The sequence below is a fragment of the Dryobates pubescens genome, chromosome 18 (assembly GCF_014839835.1).
Source record: "Dryobates pubescens isolate bDryPub1 chromosome 18, bDryPub1.pri, whole genome shotgun sequence".
Lineage (NCBI taxonomy): Eukaryota > Metazoa > Chordata > Aves > Piciformes > Picidae > Dryobates > Dryobates pubescens.
In genome coordinates this window covers 8,727,428-8,746,017 of record NC_071629.1, presented here as the reverse complement: position 1 = coordinate 8,746,017, position 18,590 = coordinate 8,727,428, and the positions used below count along the sequence as shown (strand labels likewise).

General features: G+C 44.7%; 1 protein-coding gene across 1 annotated transcript in view; it reads right to left on the bottom strand.

Annotated features, from left to right (window-relative positions):
- MAMLD1 (mastermind like domain containing 1) overlaps positions 1–11,571 on the bottom strand; it is an 88,396-nt gene extending 76,825 nt beyond the window's left edge. Inside the window, exon 1 of the mRNA XM_054169397.1 lies at positions 9,915–11,571. Within this exon, the coding sequence (XP_054025372.1) occupies positions 9,915–9,968 (54 nt within the window). The 5' untranslated portion in view covers positions 9,969–11,571. The remainder of the gene's footprint in view (positions 1–9,914) is intronic.
- Positions 11,572–18,590: the final 7,019 nt, after the last annotated feature.

The window sequence follows — 18,590 nt, the reverse complement described above, 5'->3', positions numbered from 1 at the left end:
AAGATTGAAATACATGCCTGGGAGTTGATGCCATTTTTGTCTTTAAATTGTTTCTTTCCTCTTACATTGAATTCTGAAGTTTCACCTAAAAGGAAGATACTATGGTGTGATGTCAGGAATGTACTATGATGCTCTGGCAAGACCTCACCTGGAGTACTGTGTTGAGCTCTGGAGCCCCCAAGAGAGGAAGGACATGGACCTGATGGAGTGGGTCCAGAGGAAGGCCATGAAGATGATCAGGGGGCTGGAACACCTCTCCTATGAGGACAGGCTAAGGGAACTGCGGTTGCTCAGCCTGGGGAAGAGAAGGCTCTGAGGAGACCTAATAGACCTTCAAAGGCAGAGCTTACAAGAAGGCAGAAAACAGACTGTTTCCAAAAGCCTGAAGTGATAGGATGAGGGGCAGTGGCTTGAAATTAGAGAAAAGTAGATTTAGATTCAATGTCAGGAAAAAGTTCTTTACCATGAGGGTGGTGGAACACTGGAACAGTTAGCCCAGGGAGATAGTTGAAGTCCCATCCCTGGAGATATTCAATGTCAGGCTTGACAAGGCTCTGAGCAACCTGATCAGTGAAGGATGTGCCTGCTCACTGCATGGGGGGTCGGACTAGATGACCTTTGTAGGTCCCTTCCAACCCAAACCATTCTATGAAAAAAATAAAAATCCATCTGCATTGGCATTACAGCCAAAGCAAAGAAATAAAACTCTAATTCACAACAAAGGGGTCACAGAGTAAAGTGTACTTGCCTTTATTTTGAATACAATTTCCAACTATGTGAAAAGTCCCTAAAGATCTCAGCCAGTAACAAACAGGAAATCTTCAAATTGTTACATGAAAACTTGTATACACAAAAGTTGGAGCAGGGTCCTGCCACTCATGCCACACAGCTATCGAACAGCCATCCTGTGTAACTGCTGATCAGCAAAAGCGTCTCCATACCTTACCACCAGCTCACTGAACCATCCCATCCTGTACATCAGTTGATCTTAATTTATGTTCAATTTACTTGTAGATTGGAAGTAATTAGAGTAAATAATTACAGTAACTGGTTACAGTTTGGGAATTGAGAGAACTGAAGAAAGAATTGAGAGAAATAACCTGATCTACTACTGTAAAGAGAATCAATCATCCATCTCCTTCCATTAGTCTTTTTGGCAGTCCTGTGTCACTGTTGTCACAAGCCTGGATAACAATGCCACATTAATTCTCCTTTTGAGAAAGAGACTACAAGATTTGAGTTGGTAACTGTGTCCTACCTGACCTTGAGGCATCTTTGGGGGAAGCTTCCCATCAAATGCAAAAGAGAATTACTAGTTTGAGGCCATGCCTTGTAACTTAAATGCATGACATGAAAATAAACAACTGATCTTCTGTTTTCACTAGAAATAAATCATTACTGAGGAGCCAACAATTCTGCAGACCCAACCCTATGTGACAAATTAAATTTTCAAACTCATCTCAACAAACCTGCTCAGAGGTGATGGACTTGAGGCAGAATGAAGACAGCAACTGCAAAATTCTTATGTAACAGCAACAATCCTTTTAAACAGAGGTACCTGAACTGGAAAGAGGCTGCATTTCCCACTCCAGACCTTCCCAAAGTAGTTAAAAACAACAAAACAAAACCCCTCTGTTGTAAATATTATGAAACACAGAACTATAGAAGAAAAAAAAAAAAAAGAAGTCATCTTAGGTTTCATAACAGAAACAGGCTCACTCCCTTCCTTCAAGACTACACACTGCTCTCAGTGCAACATGAACTGCTGATGTCAGTGTGAGCAGGCAGAAGAGGACATATGGCCTTTTGTACTGTTCCCAAGATGCCGAGTGTTAAAAAAAAAAAATATATTCAAAAATCATTACCCAGGCTGGAAGAAACCCAAGCCACTGTGAATGTTTGTTTCTTGCAATTTGGAAGATCTTTTCTGGAAAAAAACCCCCAATAAAAATAATCAACAAACCTCTCTTAGGCACGTAATCCGAAACCCAAATGGTGGAAGGGAATCAAGCAGGAGCCATGCAGTATTTTGGGAGAACCATGCACTATTTTGGGGAAACTTTTGCTTCCATGCCCATCTGAGTATTTCTCTGCAACTAGATATCATTTCTATTACTGTGGCTATGACTAACGAGTTAACAACTCTATTTACACTAGTACTGTTGTATCATTAGAAACAACAAGATTATGTACTTTAATTCTAATGCCAGCACAATTATTTTAACACCAAGTGTGTCAGATCTGACTCTATACCCCCTAAATTAATTTCAGAGTAGTGGCTAAATAAAATGACATACTTCTTTGTGCTTTTGTTATAACACGCTCATGTGCAGCAAACTGTGAAGAAAATGTAGTAATTAGAGGTTAAATTAATCCCTGACAGACAGGCAGCTTAGTAAAGCTGGGCCCTCTTCAGAAAACACAGCATAAAGCTTGCCAGTCTTTCAGAATTAGGCACAAAGAACATGCAAGATTGGCAAGTCCCTCACCACTGCAATCCAACCAAAGGCTACCGCTGAAAAGTCGCGAGTAAGTCTTGGAGCAGCCAATAGTACCAGGCGGATCTTGTGACAAATGTGATTTAGAGCTCCAAGCAATTGTTGCTACAGCCGCTCTAACTGCCTGATCAGGATCAACCACTTGAAATTAAAGACAGCCTTTTGCACAGCAGAACAGGCTTTTAACCAGCATATAATCAACCTCGAGACGTTAATAAAAGCGAACAATGGTATTAGATTTCACAACATAACTAGAAAGTTACCTTGCTGCTTCTGATTTTAAGGCTGTAATGGGTTTCATTGCCCACAACAGAGTAAATGTGCCATGTTATTCTGAAAACAATATATAGGTATGTCTTGGGTAGGTGTAAATCCCAAACTTGCTCAGAGTTCTAAGATACTTAGCTCTAGAGAAAAAGACACTTCCCCAGAAATGCAAAAGTAAACCAACACAAGACAAAAGAAGCAGCCAGATCATGTTGATGATATCCAGCAGTTATTTCTTTTTGGTGTGTGTCAACAGAAGTAAATGTTTTTTTCTGATCTCCCTAGCTGTGGCATGACAAAAGTAGCTGTTTTTAAAACCCATGCAAATACAGCCTGTTCTCGGAGAGGGAGAAACCAAAGGGTGCTGGTTCAGTGCTGGCTTCCCGCGCTGACAAATCCTGATGCAAGAACTGCTGAGGCACCTCGGCATCCGTCCCACTTCACTTGTTATCTTACCTCCAAAGGTGGAAGGTACAAAAAACTGGCTTCCTCCTGGGCTAACACTGATGCCACTCAATAGATTGCCTGACATGGGGTGAAACAATAATGTAGTTAACACCCTCCCCTGCCGAGGTAATCTATATCACGTCTGGGACAGGATAAGCCCCCAGCTGTCCCTGCCTGCACGGGAAAGCACAACTGACACCTGCAGTTGGATCACTAGGTATATTCAGAAGAAAAATTCAATTTGAAAAATAATTAAAAAAAAAAAAAAAAAAAAAGGAAAAGGCTGCACTACAAGTAAAGTAAAAGCAAAACAGGGGGCCTGGGGAGACTGCAGATCAGCATGGGAGCACATTAACACCACCAGTATGTCTGTACTACCCAGATCATCAATTATTAACAAATTAGGACATGCCTGATGGGGTACTTATGTAACACTTCTTTATCAATAAAACTGCCAAGTCCCTTGCAGGGAAAAGCAGAGCAGATTTCAACAAGTCATAATACGATGCCTCCCTTTGGACAGGGTATGCTGATGAATTCCAGTTTCCTCCTCCTCAGCCCGGCCACCCATTCCCAAAGAGCAATTTTGGTCAGGCCAGCAGCCCCCACGCAAAGCCCAGGGCGCACCCCAGCCTCCCATGTGCAACAGCCCTTTAATCAGGTCAGCGCTTATCAATGGCTCATTGTAGCCATGAGGCAGTGCTTGGAGTGAAGGACCATACGAAATCCCACATCCCCCTGCACCTCCCACGCCTGGGCCCCACTGGCACTTCACTGGCCCCACGGAAACAGCCATCGGCTGCACTCCCTGGGCACAGCCCACATCTCCCAGCTGGTCCAGCTGGCTGGACTGTGTGGCTGGGAGGGGAAGAAGGAAATCCATAGGTCTTTCCTCTGCTCTACCCTTTTGGACACTGTGGTTCCACCACAGAAGCAAAGGGCCAGCTAAAATTGAGCCTGAAAAGATAATGTCCTTCACCCTGCTTCGCTTCCATTTCACTTTTCCCAAGAGGTGAGAGTGAGCGGGGGGGAAGGGGGGCACAACACCACAACACAACTCCCTCTTCCCTACTCAAGGGCCTAGATCCTTTGATCTAGGATCAAATCTGAGTCTCACCTATTATTGATGTTGATTGGGTAGTGTTGGATGATAGATTGGACACGATGATCTCAAAGGTCTCTTCCAACCTGGTTAATTCTATTCTATTCTATTCTAAAATAAAAAAGGACTGCTAGGCTGGGCCCCAACAGGAGAAGGACTGGCGTACAGCCCTACTGCCTGGCCTCACAAACATCTTTCAGTTCATCCAAGATGCACCCCAAAGTAAACAGCTCTGAAAAGAGCAACTGCAATTTTGCAGGTAAATGTTGCACAAAGTATTTTCCCCTTGAAGGAAACTAAAGACTTCGAAATATATTTTCTTTCATTTAAAAACTGAAAATTATCATCGGTGAAGAGGCTTTCCCAGAGGAATAAAGATTCTCCATAGCTCATTTGCATTTGCTAGTTATCCCTCTCTGACTGCATCACTCTCTGGTATCACAGCTGGTGACTTTGAAAATGATGGAGCCACATCCCAAGAGCCATGAGCCCTGCCTATGCTGTCACCTGGAGATACACTTTCATTTTGAACAGAGCTAACAGGCTGGTCCACAGCAACTGCAATGAAAAATACCTACCAGAAGACAAGGACATAAAGTAAAACCTTTAACTGACAAAGACTTCAAGTTTCTGTGCAAAGCACTAGCAGTAATAATAAAGAGCATGGGAAGGAGACTACGATGCAAGCACAGACTGTTCTCCAAAGCTTCCCTTCAGCTGCTGGCAGCCCTGAAATGGGTTACAGAAAGTTAAAACCGTGTTATTGATCACTGACTATTCTGCAAGGCTGGCAGTTTTTTAGAATATAAACAGCATTGTTCTTTTGCTTTTTCCACTTCAAACAATTCTCCAGTACCTTCCAATATCCAGTCTAATCCAAAACCCCACTAATGAGGGTAGGACTAAACACCTAAACAGTTTCTTCATGTGTTTGTTCAGCAATTGCCTTTTTGAGTGCACTCCTTTTACGAATGCAGAAAACAAAACTTACTATGAGTATACAACAGTATTGTGCACATTTGGCACGTTACAGCAACGCTCTAAAGTTCCCCTTCAAAATTACTGGCAAGGAAGGAAGTTCTGCATAATTTTAGCAGTCAACATCTGAAAAAATTAGAACAGTCCCAACTGTTCTTTGAGATGTATAAAAGAACAGTTGAAAAACTTACAGTTGACTGGTGCTACCTAGGTTACCCGTCAATGGCATTGAAACTGGTATATTATTAAGAGAGGTGTATGATGGGAATTGGTTTATTGTGCTGATCCATAGTAACCAACTCCTGTTCGTCCATCATTTATCTCTCTCACCAGCGACATATGGGTTTGCCTATTCACACTCTCAGCATTCTCTCTGCTCCAACAAACAGTCAGCCTTTTCTGCTGGGATAAGGAGATTTTTTAGTTACATCCATTATGTGCGTATCAACATTTATGGCAGGAAGATAATTGCCAAAGAGCTCAGGGGGATAAAAGCTCCCTCTTTATAACACAAACCCCCTTAAAAAATCAATATTGATATAAAACAGTTCAACGCAAAGCCTTGGTGTGTCTTCTGCTTCCTTCAGTTCAAAATACTTTTCCTTTTTTTTTTCTTTCTTAACATAGCAAGTCAAACTAGAACATCAGGTAGAAAACCTTCGTAATGACTTACACTGCTGCTCTTCACATAGAGGAAAAAATAGCAGTGTATAATATTAATTGTTCCTTAAAGAAGCGAGTGGCAAATGTGTCAGATACAAAGAGGGTTCCTTGGAGAGGTGCCAGCATCATTTAAACTGATTTAGTTATCTTTATTTGGAGACCATACCAGCTGCTAATGAATCGTAACTTACAGTCACCTTTGCCTAAATGCTGAAGAAGGCTGACGCTCAGAAGCAGCCAGCAGGAGTGGAACAATGAAAACCTGGGGATCCTGCCTTTCCCCCCTATTTCAGGAGCTCAGGCAACCTTCTAGTACTCCATCCCCCAGTTTGAGTAAGTCCATTTGTCACAGCTTCTGCAAGATTTACTTCACTTTCCCATGGCTATGTACTCATAAAAGTTATTTTAAGACAACTTTCATCAGAGTAGCAAGTAACATAGAACATTTATTGATTAAATGACTGGGAACCAGTGAGTTGCACTGTACTTAACCTACAGGACGACTCACAGATTTTACTTACTGTTGTCCTTGCCCTTGTGTTACCTTCTGCCTCCCTAACTTTTGTCACTCATGAAGCCAGTACCTAGGTTGATCCTTGTCCTTACTGCTGCACCCAATCAGGTTAACCACCTGTCAGCCAGGGCAGAAGTGTCAGCCTGACACCTTGGATCATGAACTCTTGCAGTACATCTTCCTGTACCTTCAGAAACCATCTAGCATAACAGCTCCCTAATCCTGTTTTAAATCTCCAAATGCTACCACACAGTAACATTTGTAACAAGGTCAGCACAAACCCAAACACTCTGTATTTATAAAACATTCCTCCTTGTGTAACAGGAAGCCATACAAAAGAATTTCACAAAATTTAACTGCCTCCTGTAATTACTAATCCCCCCCCCAACCCTTTAACAACTAAAAAAAACCCAAGAGACTTTACAGGTTCAAACTACTTAGTTACAAGGGACTAAAAGTGAAGCCCTGTCAATATTTGCTTTTCTGATTCTCAAGCATTAGTTGAAAGGATTTAAAATAGAGATGAAAAACCTCAAGGAAAAAAAAGAACCACAACCAACCCCCCACCCCCCCTTAACCCTCTCTGAAAAGAAAAAGCTAAATTAAATTTGAGCTGTTCAGTTCTAACCATTAAACAGCTTTTCACTCACTGAGAGGAGATGTTAACTGCATGTTACCTGTCTTACAATAGATACTATTTGTTTTTTATCCCTGAGCAACAGACTATTTCCTGGTTGAGTTTAAAAACTCGGTGACGTTCCAATTTCAACCCACACATGTGTGTCACTGTCAACGTCAGTGGCAGGAAAACATTAGAAGTCACCCCTTGCTAATGCTTTCCTAACATGGAATTTCCTTCTATCTTGCTCCCTCGGCCCACCTCCTCCCTTCAGCTGAGAGCATCTTTCCCAAATTGCTTTTTTTTTTTTTTTTTTCCACCTCTTCCAAACATATGGCAGGGAGAGAGAACTGAAAATGGTCAGTGCCAGAACTAGATGGCTGCTTTTTTTTTGGGTGCCAGCGTATAACTCCCTCCGACTGCTCTTGCCTGCCTTTGCCTGGAGAGTGGGACCGGTGGCTGTCAGTCCCCGGGCGAGGCGGCTTCTCCTACCGGGCTCGGTTCGGAGCACCCGACACCCCCCACCGGTACCCTGCTCGCACGGTAACACAGAGCAATGTGCTCCGGCGGGCAGCCGGCTCTGACGAGGAGATGCCGGGCTCAACGGCCCCCGCTCCTTCGGGGATGTCACTGCCACTGCCGCCGAGCCGGGGTGGGGGAACCCATCATCTGCCCCACGGCTGGAGGCAGCGAACAGCTGCTGGGTCCGGCAGGTTCAAGGCCGTTCCGGCTCCCTCTCTCCTAGAAGCACCATATGGTCCATCTCGCACATCAGCAGCTTTATTTCCCCGTCAACTCGGCCCAGAGGGGTAGCTCCGGGAGGGCCAGGCCCCCTCTGCCCCTCAGCCCCCCTCCGGGGCACAGGCATTAAGCATTACCCAGGGATTACAGAGCTAAGCAGGGAAACACTCACATTATATAACAGGGGGAGCATTTCGCCCCTCCCGGCGCTCCCACACCCCTCCCTCCCTCCCTCCTCCCGAGCCGAGGTGGCTGCACAGCAGCGGGAGGCGGCCGGAGCGGTGGCGGGGGGTGCCCGACGCCTCCGCCCCCGGCTCAGGGAAGGGGCCAGACGCAGTTAATCTCCCCGCTAGCGGCTCGGGGGAGGGATTGCGGGGTGTCCCCCGGTGCCGGAGTAGGCGGCAGGCTCTTCCTGCAGCACCCGTGCCAGGAAGCTCCTACAAGCGCCCGGTGCCCGACGGGCTCATCTGCTTCCGACGGGAAGAGGCGAGGCGACCGCGCGTCCGCACGGCGCACCAGGGACCGTACCAGGGACCACGCCGGGCCGCGGCTCCGCGGCGCCTCCCGGCCCCCGCTCCCCAGCGCCGGGCTCCGCCGCCTCCCCCCGGCCGCCCTGCCGGGAGCACCGTGAAAAACAAAAGCAGCCTTTTAATTTATTGTTCGGGGGGGGAAGGGGGGGGGGGGGGGGAGGGGAAGGGAAGGGGGGAGGGAGGGAGGGGGAGGAGGCAGGCGGTGTGAAAGGAAACCAAAGCCCGTTTTCTTCCAGAAACGGCCGTTCTCCCCGGGATCCCTCCGAGTCACCCTGGTGACAACCCCCCGCCAGCCAAACCCGAACAAAAGCCGCGCTGCCCTCGGCCTCGACGCTCCCCCGGGCCGAGCAACAGGCCGGGGAAGGCAGCGGAGGAGAGACCGGGAGGAGGGATCGCCTATTGACTGGGGGAGAGGGGCAGCCCCTGCCTCGGGAGGAGACGTGGGACCGAATCAGCGAGCGCCTTGTTTACCCTGCAATTGCTCTAAACCCCGATCTTAATCACAGGATGAGAAACCAAAACAGTTTAAATCGTGAGTCAGCATGCATTTTATTTCAAATACAGGTATAGTCTTGGGGAGAGCGGCAAACGCGCGGCGTTTGCACCATCTCCCTCACTTAAGGGTTTTTCCCGTTTCGAGAAAGGGACACACACGCACCCTCGCCCAAAAGGGAGGCTGAGCGCTGGCTCCATACTTTTCAGGAACAACCGAGGGTCCCTTCGGGCTCGATGGAGCCTTTTGTTCAAAATCCTGCCTATATAACGTGCGCTTCAGCCTCCCAAAATAACCCTGCTCGTCGCTGCCAACGCAAATACCGGGAGTTATTAAAAAATAATAACACAGACCGGCGCTAGCCCCTCTGCGTGTGACCCTTCCCGGCAGGTTCCCCCAGCGCCGCAAGGTCTGTCCCTCCCTGCCACTCCGGTCCGGGCTCTGTGTACCCGGGGACAGCAGGATCCCGCGGCGCTGGACGCACCAGCACCTCCCGCATCCCACTCGCCCCCGGGCCGACACCGGCGGCACCCCCCCCCTCCTTCCCTCCCCACTTCACCCCCGCGCGTCGCCACACGAGCGATGACACCAAACCCCACCGAGCGGTGCTAGCCCCGGGTGCTGCCCGCGCGCCACCCGGAGCCGGCCTCTCCGCCGCCACGCACCGGCTGCCCCTCTGCCGTGCCGGAGATCGCACCGCCCCGGAGAGCACCTTGTTCCCCACCATTTTAAAGCCCACGGACACCACCACCCAGCCCCCCCCGATAGTCTCCCTCCTCGCCCTGTGGACTGGCATCAGCTCTCATCGGAACGGGGGGGGCGAATTTTTTTACCCCAAGTTTCTGGTTCCTTCTCTTTCAAAGCCCCAGCGCAGCCCCTACAAACACCAACACCCGGGCAGAGCCCGCCTAAGGTGGGCACTTTTCTGAACCGGCTCTGCAAACTTTACAGCCCTGGCTGCAGCCGCCGCGGGTCCGGGCCAGCAACTCTTCCGAGGCTGGCTAAGTCCTTTTAAAGCAACTCCTACTTTTCCTGTCCATATCGATTTCAGATGCTACTTACTGGAATATGTGGCTCCATGCGTGGTGCTTCTACCCGCTGGGAAACCAGCAGCATCTTGGACTGGGGATCAACCGGCTTTTAGATCCACTTTGGCTGTATTTAGCAAAACCCAGCACCGCGAAGGACTCTCAGACGGTTTTTTCCTTTTAGGTTCCAGACAAGTTCATCCTGGCGTTGCAGTTTGCTAATGATTCACTGTCTGTCTCAATCTGCTCACTACATTTCCATCAACCCACAGCTTCCTCACTTAGAAGGTGGAGTTTGTGGGGTTTAAGTTACTGATAGGCATATCTAAGTGCTGTGTCACTCAAAGAGGAGGAGACACACACACTCTCTCTCACACATACACACACACTCGCACACGCACGAACGGCTCCAGGCTTAAAGGGGAAGTAGCACTTTCTTTTCAGAAACTAGAAACCTCACAGATCCGAGGATTTTATTTATTTTCTTCTGTCCATAAAGGCGAAAATCATGCAGCCCATGGACAGTGTTTTAACACGCCAGAAGGTGCCTAGCATGTTTGGTGCCTTCTCTGCAGAGCTTCAAAGTTCTTTTAGTACCACAGCAGGGTAGCTCAGAAAGACGTTGGCGATTAATGGACTTTTAAAAACTTTTCTCTTTATCTCAAAGTGTACAAATCACTGAAAAGAGAGCTCGATGCATAAATTATAAAAGCTTCAGTTACTCTTAAGAGGGGTAGTTTCCTGTTTCTTTACGCCATTACGATACAATATTCAACACTCTTAACACTCATAAAAGGGTTAAACTCCTCTCACACAGGTGAACTCAGGTTACCAAGAAGGAAACGGCAGAGTTGTTTCGGTTTTCCCCTCCGTGTATTTCTGAAGCCAGACACAACTCGGAATAGAGACATGTCGTAAAACCATGCACTTCTCATATGACTTTAAATGTGCTTGTTACAAGCTGCAACCTCTGAATATTAATTTTGACAGACCATCAACTGAAAGCTGAGAACCTATTCAGACCTCCTCTTGGATTGCACAGAAAGGACTCTGAAGAGCAAGCTGCAGACAGCTAGGAGAGCACACTGGGTCCACAAATAATTGCTGGTATAATTTCTTTTCATTACCTTGCTAGATCAGTATGGCTGTCACTCCTGTCCTAATACATTGGTGGTGCTAGAATCTCTGTCCTGGTCCACAGACTCAGTGGATGAGATGCAGGAGACCTAATACCATTTCTAATAAAATGTCTAATTTTCAAAAATAATTTCTACAATAGCAATATTCTATTCTAATACTAGTAAATTATGCCCTATAAAATTAATAAGACTTAAAGTTATTTGAATAAAACCCAATTACTGTGGCCAAATGCAAGTGCAGCCAGAACCTGGCCTCACTTTCCTGAAAGTTTTCCAGACAGCAGTCATCTTCAACTTACAATTAACTTATAGACCAAATCCATCTTGGTGCCCTGAGTGAATAAATATCAGGAATATTGGTTCATCAACAGAGAAACATTTCATTTCATCTTTGCTGAAGCCTCCTGTGACTGCTGCACAATAAGGCCCACTGCCCTGAGCAGTGTTTGTGTTACTTCGGTTTGTATTGTTTGGAAGCTTATTGGTTTATTTTTCTACTGATCTTGCCTTCTGTATTATTGAAAATTATTTTGATGTATTTTGTCCATTAAAAAAAAATGAAGAGGGAAAAAAAAAAAGCACAAAAAAGATAAACTTGTGTGGGTGTGAACACCCTGAATTCTACAGACTCTGAGGGCCAGATCTCAAAAAGTTTTGGTGTAAGGGGAGGCCTGTTGACACCCGATGTTTGGGTTTGTTGGGCTGCCCTGATCAAATCTACAACCCTGGTTGAGATGCTAGAGCTGAAACACAGCATGGGAATCTAAAAGAGCCAACACGCTGAGCAGGAGTCACACAAAATGAGCAACCACAGTTGAAGACATGCATTCATCATTAAGCTCCACCTGAAAGGAATTACAGTTGCCTGTTCAGTATGCAGTACCTGGAACCCTCCTCAGAAGTGAAATGCATGTGTAAGAGCTCCCATCTATCTGTCTGGAGGGGGGTTCTTTTGGCCTAAAATACACATGTGTGAAATCTGTGGGATTCTGTAGATATACTGAGCTTACTGACAATGCCATGTCCAGATAATGGGAGGTGCATGTCAATTTCTCTATGCAGCACCTACAGTGCATGCTAATAATTTGTCCAGAAGTTTTGGGCAAACCACATCACTCATGACTCCTGCCAGACATCTGAAGTTGCTGACAAATAGCAATATGCAATATTTCCTAAAGAATGTCAGTTGCTTTGTTCTCTTCATAAAACTATACCAAAGAATTTCCCCCAAAAGGAAGATGACATGAGTAGGATGTGTAGAAGTCCTGTCTACATCTGCTCATGGAGCAGGAATGATGTTATCTTTAGTTATCACGGGGATCTGCTTGCCAGATCATGGTTTCTGTTCTCCTCTCTAACTAAGGTGAGCTATGCTCTCAGATGAAAATGGGGCTGAGACAAAAAACTTATATCACTTGGTTAGTCCACAGAAGTACAGTGGCAAACATTTTTGCCACTTTTTTGAACCTACAAGCTCAAGCTGCACAAGATCTGGCGGTCTGGATTTCACACTGGCAGCCCAGTGCCAGGTGACCCCATGCGCCAAGTGTGGTGCTCTGAACTGATCAAATGAAGCTGTAAGGTACATCCTGGGATGCCAAAAGTGTCAACAGCATGAACAGGTTCGGGTGTGCACAGAAAGCCTATATCCAGGCAGTGGGGACATTTGACAGAAAAGGAACACCCCTGCAGGGATAACTCATTTCCAGCAATGGGTAATGGCTAAGCAGGGGATTTCAGGGGTGCGATTTTGGTCTTTGCTGATTTAGTTATGAGCCATTTCTTCAGGCATATTTAGTATAGCTGACCTGGGGGAATCCCTGGTTACTCTGTAACCAATGACAAAACTTGCACTGCCTTCTTCAGGGCAGCATTTTATCTTCCTAGGCTAGGCCTACCCCAAGCAAGTTGGGGGCTAAAAGGTAAGCTGTGGAACTCTGGGGAAAAGAGACAGTTTGAGGGCATCAAGGCTGTTACGGCCACAGGCTGAAGCTTGCCAAAATATATTCTTGTACTGCCAGTGCTTCCCTGAAGGCTGGACAACAAACCTGGACTTGCCTGGCTGGGATGCATCCTGTTCTTTGTCAATATTACAGTGTTTTGCTATATTTCACATAGCATCTTTCATATCCCTAGAAAATATAATTTGTATTGTTCACTTGTAAAACTAGCTTCATTTCTTTCCGAGCTGAGACATCTTATTCAAAAGCTAGAGTCTGAGAAGTAATAAATCTAAAAAATAACAAATTGATGCACCAAACCATGTCTTGTCTTTAAAAAACCAAACCAACCAAACAAGACCAGTGCTTGTCCTGTACTCCATAGCTTCTTATCTAAGGAGAACTGTTACCTGGAAAGCTGCAATATGTTAAATAACAGCCCAATGCTATGCTCACCGGTTGAAGAATCACATACTCAAGACAGTGTTGAGTTCTGCAAGCAGCAGGTACAGTCAATAAGAAGTAGCCAAGGGTTAGAAGAAAGATTTGCATCTTTCAAGTTGATGTGAACTAAACATGCTAAAACTGAGGACCCAGGTAATCTAGATGCTGGGACTCTATTCTCATGGGAGAATCATGCCTGACTCTCAGCTGACCTCTGGGTGTTCCTGACATCATCAAGAATGGCAAAAGTCCGAGCAGACAAGGGCTTCTCCAAGGCTTGCCTTGTACACTGAAGGGAAGCAGCAGCTGAGCAGTGCAAGGATTCACCAGGGATTCACTGAAGGATTCACAAATTTGTCAGTGACCCAGAATCAGGTGGATGGAAATCATGTGATGCTTGCTACTTGCATGTTTTTGACCTGAAAACAGGTAAAATCAATGGCTTTGGATGAAATGCACTTTGAGTGTATGTTTATTGGGAGCTAAGATGCAAGGCAAAGCTCCCATGGGGTAAACTCACATGAACTGCAACAGATAGACACAAGTTTTCACAAGCTAAAGCAAGAGTTTGTCCTAATTCTACTCCAAACACAAAATTCAAGGAAGAGATGCATAAACTGGGATGTAGGTAACTCCATCTCACAGCAAAGATAATTATTAGTCCAAACAGAAACAGGGTGATAATAATGTTTTTAAAAATATATATAAAATTATTCCTCTGATAGAAAGTGACAGAAAACTCACACAAACCCCACTGTGTTTGCTTTCAAGGAATGAACACAACTGTGGCGTAATACAAGCCAGCATAATATGAATGAGAACTTAAGAATTCCCATCAGCTCCAAGGTGCACCCAACAAAGCTTTTCCTTCTGGATACCAGTGATACCTATTTTTAAAAGTACTTAATTAAACTGTGGGGATCATTACCACAGATGGACATTGTAGAATAAGTGGGTTCAAAAGGGATTGGAGGTATTTATGGAGGACGAATTAATCAGCGGCTATTTAACATGAAATGCTGGGTGTGGCCTCTGGCTCTGAACTACTAAATGCTGGAAGCTGGTAGGTGATAATAGTAGAGGAAGGACTCTCTTTGTCCATGCCTTGTGTTCAGAGTTTCTCTCCTAAAGGTCTATTAGCAGGCAGAGACATTGGGCTAGATGAACTTTCAGTCTGATTGGTCAGTATTGCATTTCTTATGCTAGATTAGCTCAGTGATCTAGCTAATTTGGTATTTTGTCTCTAACCACAGGCAACAGCTGATGCTTCACAAGATAGAAAAGAAACCTCTACTGAACAATTGCAGTTCCTTAGCAAGTCTCTTCCTAAGCACAGACCACTTGTAACGACTGATGGTCAGAGCAGAGGGCTCCTGTCCTTTGTGCACTTCCCCCACAGGACACTATCATGTCTTTGGGCTGACATTTCTAACGCATGCACAATTTCAATTCATTTCTGAAGTCCATTATACTGTTAACATCGGTAACATTATGTGTTGAGTAAAACAGCATCTGGGGTAATTTCTGAATGTGTTTAATTGGACTTACTTTCTTTTTTTTTTTTCCTAGTAAAAGCATACAGGAAATACCCCAAACCCGATAAATTACATCAATAAACAGTTTTAATTTCCTCAGTAATACTTGCCACATTAAGTAATTTTGTATGCAGAAATTAGTAATGTTATGTGCAGTAAATTTATATGCAGAAAACTCTGTATAATTGTTAATGTATCAATTCTAATGCTTTAAAGAAACATTGTTTTTGGAAAATAGGAAGCTTCAAGGGAAAGCTCCCGTTTGTGAGCAGTCACCTAAAGGCTTTCAGCATGGCCTTCATTGATTTGGACAGGAAAGAAGAACTCCACTAGGTCACTATTTAAATGAGTGTCCATGGGAGAGTGTATAGGCAGAGTCAAAGGGTAGACTGGCATAGTAACAATTCAGTGGCTACAGGAACTAGTTTAGGAAATGATGTAAATAAGTGAGTGCTGAGTCTTTTGTACAGAAAAACAGATGCAGAATCTCTGTGCTTACGAGCTAAGAGGTGACAACTCCATTACTAATTTCTTCACATTTTCATAGAAAGTTACATAGCATAAAGCATATAGCCTCTAGTCAAGTATAGGTTAAATTCAAGTTGTTAATGTCTGCGTGGCTGCCAAATGCTTGTTCCAAATTGATCTACATTGAACTTATATTTTAAAAACAGAAATCAATTATCTGCATTGCTCAGAGATTCACTTAAGCACATGCTTAATATTATGTATGACACTCTCAGAAATTGAAGGGATTACTTGAGTGCTTAGGTAAGCACACAGATATATCTGCACCACCAGCATTGCTTATGAGGCAAAACCCCAGCCCTACTGACATTTCAAACTCAAGACCACTACTCAAAATCTTTTCATGTAAACAGAAGTCTGATGATCTGATCCAGGTGTTTCATTTTCATTTGAGTGAAGTCTGGCCTGCAGGATGTAGCTCTGTAACATTTTACCTCTCTTCATCTCTACTTGCAATCAGGCCATACAAAGCTGCAAAGCGAAAAGTGCAGATCGCCACCATGGCAAAGAAGCAGTGCTAGAAGAATATCAAACACCTGATGCACCTTTGTCAAGGCCAAAATGCTCCATAGAAAGGCTGAATTACAACCAACATGTGTAACTGTCTTTGTACAGCACTTAACGGTCACTTCCATTGTGATTGTCTTGCAGCTAATAAGATTTTCCATTAAAACTCTAGTGTATGATACCAGTGAACATAATATCATGTTTAACAGCTGTACTGTTAGCAATAACACATAGAAAAAGTTTTCTAATGGCATTTTTCCAGTTCTGAGCTGTGCATAAAATGTCTTCTCTGTTGATTTAGTACATGTGCTCCTCGTGTGGCTGCAGCTGGCTTTGCCCAGTGAGCATGGGCTGCGCACTGACCTTTCTCACCAAAGGAACTGGGCTGTTGGGGCACAGGATGGCAGGGCTGAGGCTGCAGCAGTTACATCTCAAAATAAAAGCCATCTTACGCTCAACCAAAAGTCTACATGCAAATGCAGAGGCACCGCCGACACGAGCCTGTGTTTGCAGTGCCTGTCACTACCCAGGAGATGCCTTTTCTCCAGGCATTACATTCTGCAGCATTCTCACATTTGTCAGTTGCTGCAGAGCTCCAGCAGCCAAGTGGGCACACAGCAGCTTCCAGCCCATGGAAGGTATCAAATCAGGAGGAAACAGTGACAGGCATCACTTGCCAAATTTCAATGGGCAATGGGACACTCTTAACTGACTCCTGTACCTGACTGCAAGTAAGGCATCACACAGGAGATACAATAATGAAAAAAAGGTTTAGCAATAATTCTAGCTTTGCTGTTTTCTCACTGCTGGATCATACAGTTCACAAACATCCATGGATCAGGAACATATGGACCTTCCTCAACTCCTCTAGAAGTCAACAGAAAGGCAGATTCTGGCCCATAGCTGAGACGAGACTTCAAATTGCTTTAAATAGATCTAGGTCTTCAAAAAATGGTTCTATATTCACTGGGTTTAAGACAGAATCACATAACTTTGCTTCACTCGAGAAACACACCTTTCTTCCTGAATTTTCCATTTAGTTTCTAGAGTTGTCCTCTCTTTGCTAAATCTGACACTGTATTTTAAATCATTCTCTATTTCATGACTGTCAAATTATACTTTCCATGCCAGATACATGGCAAAGTTACATATTCTTCAATTCAAAACAATTTACATGAATATTCATAGACTACCTGATGGCAGAATTGGCCCTGAGATTTAAAATCAGAAAGCCCACAGGAACAAATGTCACCCTCTTCCCTTTGTCAGAGATCCCTTGGATCAGGCTAGAAATTATACTTTCACTCAGATGTCAAGAAAACGCAGAACCAATGCACAAAGGATCATATGTCCTGTTTTGTTTATTAAAGAAGAGTGTTTGTGATGATACAAATATTCAGCCAGACTAGGATGTTGCCAATGTCAGTTTGTGATTTACTAGAAATTATTGATTTCAAATCTTGTTTTCCCAGGGCTACTGAGCATATCCTGTCATATTAATATACATCCATTTGCTAGCAGCTGCAGCCTTGTATAAAAATGTGTGTTGTCTCAACTAGTGTCACATCTCTTGAGCCAAAAAATAAAGCTCTATTTCTCTTCAGTATAGGAACAAATACCAGCTATTAAAATTCATTGCTGTGTCCACTACAGTATCAGCACAACTTGCACAGCTATCCAGAATTATGCATTTTGTTCTTAAAATGAGTAAGGTGGCACTGTCCTAAGAAATGGCACCACTGTCCCCTTCCACTCCCCCAAAGGAAATGACTCAAAAGATTTTACAGAGCATCTTTAAATTACAAGACAGGCACAATCTCAGATGTCTCATATAGCTCAAGAAACAGCTTGAATTTAACTACTTTTAGGTAGAGATCTCTCGGGAGCAAGTAACACACTATGCAAGGGCAAAAGGATGGTGGGGATAGTAACTCTCTGCTCATTAGGGCCAAGAGTGATAGTTGAATTGTAAAGGTCAGAAAAAAGGAGAATGCTACTGTAAACCATTGAAAGTCTGGGCACATGCCCTCTCAGCCTGTTCCCCTAGGTCCTGCTGGTCTTCTGTCCATCTTTTGCTCCTGGTCACCTGACACATTCCTGAACAGAGCTTTTTTCATTGGGCTTCTGTAAGACTTTTGCTTGGTCCTTCTGCTGTGCTCACACATCTAATCCCAGCTACCGGCTCTGTCCTGTTCCCTTCCCCAAGGGGAACAATTCTGGGTGCAGATGAACCTGTCTCTGACTGCCACTGCCGCCAGGATGTGCCATGCCACACTGTGGCAGTGGGCTTTACAGACCAGCAGAAAGGTCTATGAGGTTTTGAACCTTTATGGTTCAGCTGTTAGCTGTGCCTGAAAGTTCGATGGCATTTGAGGGATTTGGTGAAGGGTGCTGATGATTCCACTGCCTGCTCTCTGTGCTGCACACCCATCTCAGTATTCAGAGCATGGTTTTGGGTTTATATTTTGTTTAAAAAAAAAAAAAAGGTAAAAAATTTGTTACATCTCTCTTTTACCATCACTTTTCTCAAGTCACTCGCACGTCATAATGAGTTCTCTGTTTACTAGAATACAAAACCTTCAGGGCTGACAGCAGTGGCAGAAACAACAGAATCAAC